The sequence below is a fragment of the Grammomys surdaster genome, unplaced genomic scaffold (genome assembly GCF_004785775.1).
Source record: "Grammomys surdaster isolate TR1022 unplaced genomic scaffold, NIH_TR_1.0 129, whole genome shotgun sequence".
Lineage (NCBI taxonomy): Eukaryota > Metazoa > Chordata > Mammalia > Rodentia > Muridae > Grammomys > Grammomys surdaster.
Genome location: NW_021604587.1, coordinates 8,543,817 through 8,549,816, shown reverse-complemented (window position 1 = coordinate 8,549,816; position 6,000 = coordinate 8,543,817). Strand labels below are relative to the sequence as shown.

Below are 6,000 nucleotides of genomic sequence, written 5' to 3'. Positions count from 1 at the left end.
AGTACTTGGCTTCAACTTTCTATATTCTAAATTAAAGAATCAAACCCAGGAAAAGTCTATGCTTATAATTAGACAGAAATAATTTATAGTTAGTAAAACCAAAAAACTAAGCAAATGGAAGCTGGAAAGAGTATAAAATATCTATGGCTCAGGGATCCATGGGTAAGAGGAAGTAGAGATTTCAAGAGCCAGAAGGAATGGATGACTCCAAGGAAATATCCTTCCCAGACCCAGCAGGATTGGCACACATGAGCTCACAGAGACTGTGATGGCATGTACAGGGCCTTCACAGGTTCACATCAGGCAAAATCCCAGCACTGGGAAGGGGAAGTGCACATACACTAGGGCAGGCCCCACGCTAGGGAGTAGTTGGCGAATACAAAATAGATATGATGGGGTTTGTTTGTCTGGTTTTTGTGCATTTTATTTTATTGAGTGTGTGTATGTTTTATTTTCTTTTTTGAAAAACTGTTTTTCTTTCCTTTTTTGAGAGCAAACATGAAGTCTGAGTGGGTAGGTATATGGGAAGATCTCAGAGGAGTAGGGAGAGGGGAAAGAATATGATCAAAATGTATGGTATGACAAAATATTTTTAAATAAACATTAAAAAAGTGAAATGTTAATTCTGAGGTAAATTAAATACTATTTCTTTACCAGAACATTTCTGGAAAATAAACTCTTTTAAAAGTGTGCTTCTAAAGAAGAGTTAGCATCTTACTAAATACATTCAGGAGAAAACTTTTACTTAATATCAAATTCTTACCTGGAACCCACTTGATTTCCATTTCCATATCATTTTCTTTTCCTTTCTTTTCTTTTTCTTGAATAACCTGCAAGAGCTGTCTATATTTAGCAATTTGTTCTTCATCGTCCTTCTGACTTTTCTTTGTTTTTCCATCTTCTCCTACGTTGATTCCATCTTCACCTAACAAAACAACTGAATGAATCAATCTCATTTAATATACAGAAACAACTACCTTCAACTCTAGTGTTTAGATCTCATGATCTCTTCAGGATACGGCTAAAAAGTCGTATTAAAGAAATACTGTAACCACAGACCACAACGTCAAATTGTTACAATGAAAAGACTTCAGTCTTGTACTCAGTAAAACCCAGATGTGATGAAGTCACTGTCAGAGTATGACATAATATTCCCTTCTATCCATAAAGGGTGGCATTTCAAGACCCTCTTTGTCCTCTGCCATCACATAGTGGCTTTAAAAATATTCTGTTCAATAAAAGGAGCCTGAGTGTTGCTGGAGTGAATTTGGGACATGGGATTAGTTTCTCAGGCCACAGAAAAGAGGCAAAGGAAGTTGTTTAGAACCTAAACCCGAGGCTGAGTTCTATCTGAATGTAAATAAGCACATTTACTCTTAAGATTGTTATTCATCAATCAATGATACAGACAGATAAACTAGGAAGCAATTCAATTAATTTTACTATGTAGAAAGATAATTGACATTTTTGAATTCCAGCTTCATAAACATTAGAATGTAAAAAAAAGTACAAAACCCATGAACAACAAATATCAGAGAAAATTGACCCATAAAGTTTGTTTGTTCCACAGTGTCAACGTAAATTCTTCATGCCAGTAACATAAATTAGAAATTTGTGTTTTAATGTAAAACATACAAACTTATCAAGTGTATCAAAGTGTATCATCTCAGTAGAAGAAATTTTGGAAGAGATGCAGTCAAGTTCCAGTCTTTGTAACCTATGGTCACTAAACTGTGATGTAAGCATGGAGCTGTAAAGCATCAGTGTTAACACAATGTTCTTACATCTTTAGAAAGGTGATACACAGGGAAAAAGTGGGTTGGGTAAATATTTGAAGACTATTTTCCCCCCAAATGAATACACAGTGGTCATGGGCATTCTTTCCATCATCCGATCACAGTTTTACATTTTCACCCAAACAGCTGAAGCTCATTTTTTGCTGTTTGTGCTTTGTGCCATAATAATAATGTTGGATGGAATTCTGTCATATATCCCGTAATTCAATGGATGAAACATGAGGAACACATTAACAAAATGGCAATGTATTTCATTCTATTAAAAGCTTACTTCTGAAAACATAATTAGAAGAAAGATCCTTCCAGGTTAAAATTTTAGTGGTAAGTCTCTGATGGCTTACTTTAAATTGATTTTTTCCAGTACTAAATTGTACTTTCTGAAGCTCTAAAATGTGGGATAACTCATGTAGTTCTGCTTTTCTAATTCAAGGACATTTTATGAATGCCTTTATAGTACATAAGATTTTTTAAAAATAAATTCAAACAGTAAGTATTCTTATAAACAACAACCAGGAAGGTTTAATATTCAAATATATTAATGTAGCTATCAGAGGCACTAAATTGTAGATCAAGGTAAGTTTGTAATCTAGTAAAATACATAAGAAAAAGGCATGCTTTTGAAAAAATTAGATATTTCAAACTGAAAGAAGTTAATCTTTAGCTTTAAGTCAAAATACATGATACATAGTACTATGCTAACTACTTTATATACATCACTCCAGTCTTTCTATGAGCCAGGTATTATTACAATTCTTATTTCGCAGCTATACAAAGAAAGGAACAGGGTGTTAAGAAAACCTGACCTTTGTTATTTTATTATGTGGTAAAGTCAGGTTTTGAAACCAGCAGAGCTTAAGGGTTTTCCCCCCTATTTTACAATAATCAAGGTTAAACATAGGGCTTTATGAACCTTGGTAAACACTCTACCATTAAGCTGTATTCCCCAGAGAGTTCAAGATATTAAATATACTGAAAAACTAATGATTATCTTTTTGATAATGTTAAGGGTCATTTATCAATAATATTAGGTGTCCTACTGTTTTAAAATTTAAATGGGGGAGGGTAGAAAGATGGCTCAATGGTTAAGAATACTGGCTGCTCTTCCAGAGAACCTGGGTTCAATTCCTTGTGCCCAGATGGCAGCTCACATACATCTCCAACTCAAGATCCAGGAGGATCCTGAGTCCTGCGAGTTGTTCTCTAAATTTCCATATGCATACTCAACATATGTACACATATACACACATACATACGCTCACACACACACAAATGTAATAAAAAAATAAAATTTAATTCCAGTTTCTAAAACCAAAGTATAGTCGAAAAACATGGACCCAGTCATCCCCAATAGACATGGAATACTATTCCCCTCTGTATTTTAGAACTAGAGTAAAGGAAAACAATTGAGAATTCTCAGAAAAGTACATAATGTCCACATAGGCATATAAATTTACCTTTTCCATACCTACAGTACATGAACACAAATTCATCTTCTTACTTATAAGGGAAAGGCTATAAAAGGTCTGTGAGAAGGCTATACTAAGTACATTAAGAAATAAAACTTTCATCAGAAAGAATAAGCACCAGCCACCAAGGCCTTAAAATGCAGTCTTTTATTTCCAATGGAAGCACCATTGCAAATTACATAATTCTTTATTAAAACTTTATTAATTTATTGTGTTTATGTATGTGCCATGAGAACTTTCAGATGCTGGTTTTCTCCTCTACTAGGTGAGTGGATTCTGGGGATCAAACTGAGACCATCAGGCTTAACAGCAAGAGCCTTACCCAATGAATCAAGGCAATTTCAAAGCAATCAGCAAACATTTTCAAAGAGTATGAAATATTTAATTATATGGTTTTATCAATTTTCTAATGTATAAAAAGAAACAGCAGTTATTAAACATGATTTTCTTTTCTTTACACTAATAACTACAAAACAGTATTTTGTGACAAACTTGTAAGGATAAAGTACTACTTTCAGTGATATAAAAGCAAAGACCTATAGACCATTCAGAAACTAAGAAAGTTCAGGCTTAATATTAAAGTGTTAGTCCTATGTTAAAAGTAGAAAAGTATTTCTGTATTATTTCATATGCTACTAGGTTATAGAAATAATACACGATGTAAAAGGAAAACACTAAGAAAAAATGTTAAACTATAACTAAAGATGGTTTTTCATTTTCTATTTGCACCAAATTAATAGTTGTTAATGTTTCAGAATTCTATTAGATAAAAACAACAAAGACGTAAAGGCAGATAACATTCAAAAGCTCAAGGGTTATAGCTGTAGCTGAGTTGAATCCCCTGAACCAAACAAACTAACAAAAAGAAACAAACAAATAAATGGAAAAAACCCTGACTGCTTTGACAGTACCTCAGTGGAATGAGGATGGCTCAGTTGGTTGAGGGCCTGTCATGATAATATAACAGCCTGAGTTTGAGTCCCTAACATTGAAGTAAAAGCAGGGCAAGTCTCTAACCACAGCACTCGAAGAACAGAGACACAACAGATTTGAAGTTCAGTGGCCAGCCAGCTTAGCCAATTAGTGAGTTCTATCATCAGTGAGAAAGGAAGAGACTCTTGTTTCAAAAAAATAATTGAAGATAATTAAAACACACACACACACACACACACACACACACACACACACACACACACACACACAGAGTAGAGGAGGAGAGAGAGACTAATAAGAAATCATAACTGGGGCGGTGGTGGTGCATGCCTTTAGTCCCAGTACTTGGGCGGCAGAGACAGGCGGATTTCTGAGTTCGAGGCCAGCCTGGTCTACAGAGTGAGTTCCAGGACAGCCAGGACTACACAGAGAAACCCTGTCTCAAAAAACCAAAAAAAAAAAAAAAGAAAAAAGAAATCATAACTGAATAATTAAATGGTGAAAAAATAGTATTATATTTTTTAAAATTAGTTCTAAGCAAAAAGCATGATCAATTTAATAAGTGCACAATCATTTCAATCATCAAATTTCTTAAACAAAGGTAGACCTGACAATTACTGCTTTTATTAGATCAACTTTTTCACTGAGAATATTAAGTTGAATACACTATTTTAAAAGTATTTCTAAAAGTTTCAAAGCACTTACAAAATAAAAGTTTGAAAGATCTGAAAACTTAGTGAAGAATTATCATGTCAAAATCAAGAATAGAGAATGGACTACCACAAGGATGATCACAAGTGTTTTAAGATCTATTGTTTCTGAGTACTTCTTATTTCCTGACCCACAGCTGTGAACAAAACTGGAAGACTATTATATCAAAGATCAAAAGAACACAAGTTAAAGTCCCCACTATAGGGGACAAAGTTCAATTAGTCCCCTGAAATTAAGCAGAGATGCAGAGGGAGTATCAGACAAGTATCAAACTTAAGAGACTAACCTACAAAAAAAGTTATATTATTGACGTGAAAAAGTAGGGATACAGGGTTTCTAGAAGTGAAATAGATAACAACAATGATAAAGAATTCAGTGGACTGGTGTATCAGCAAAATGAATACAGTTGAAAAGACACTTTGAAACTAGAAGATTTGTAAACAAAAAGACATACTCAGAATGAAGTACAGGCAAAAAACGATAAAATGTAAGAGAACTGAACTGTGTCAGAGGTAGCCATTACATAGAGAAACCCTGTCTCAAAAAACAAAATCAAACAAACAAACAAACAAAAATCTCAAGAGAAGGTACAGTGGAAAGATTTAATGCATATTTAAATAGAGTTCTAGAAAGACAGAAGAAAAATCAAATGACTAAGAACATCAATACTGAAAAAAGATACCACTTTGTGAATTAAGTGGACTCCCCAAAAATCCCAAGCTCAACACACACACACACACACACACACTCTCACACACTTAAAATAAAATCTTCAGATAACCTTGATAACCACCAGTCAAGTCAGAAGTCAGTGGAGTGTTATTATTAGTGTGGCTACATGGAAGCCTTTGGGAATCCAATTTAGATTTGTAAACAAAAACAAATTTTTTTGGCATTTTCAGACAAATAAAACCTCAAGAGAGTTTTGATAGTAGTTCATTCTTACTACAGGCATTTCCTCAGTATGTACTTAGAGCTGAAAGAAAGAGGTTTAAAAGGAAGAACTATGCAAGTCAGGAAAATGCAAAACAAGGACAATGCAAGACATGTTATGCACCCAAGCAATATATAATAAAGTACAAGAGCTATTTGGG

At 34.0% G+C, this 6,000-nt stretch overlaps 1 protein-coding gene across 1 annotated transcript in view; it reads right to left on the bottom strand.

The window, feature by feature from the left end:
• Esf1 (ESF1 nucleolar pre-rRNA processing protein homolog) overlaps positions 1-6,000 on the bottom strand; it is a 58,337-nt gene that overhangs the window by 36,066 nt on the left and 16,271 nt on the right. Inside the window, exon 9 of the mRNA XM_028755295.1 lies at positions 726-925. Coding sequence (XP_028611128.1) covers positions 726-925 — 200 coding nt within the window. The remainder of the gene's footprint in view (positions 1-725; positions 926-6,000) is intronic.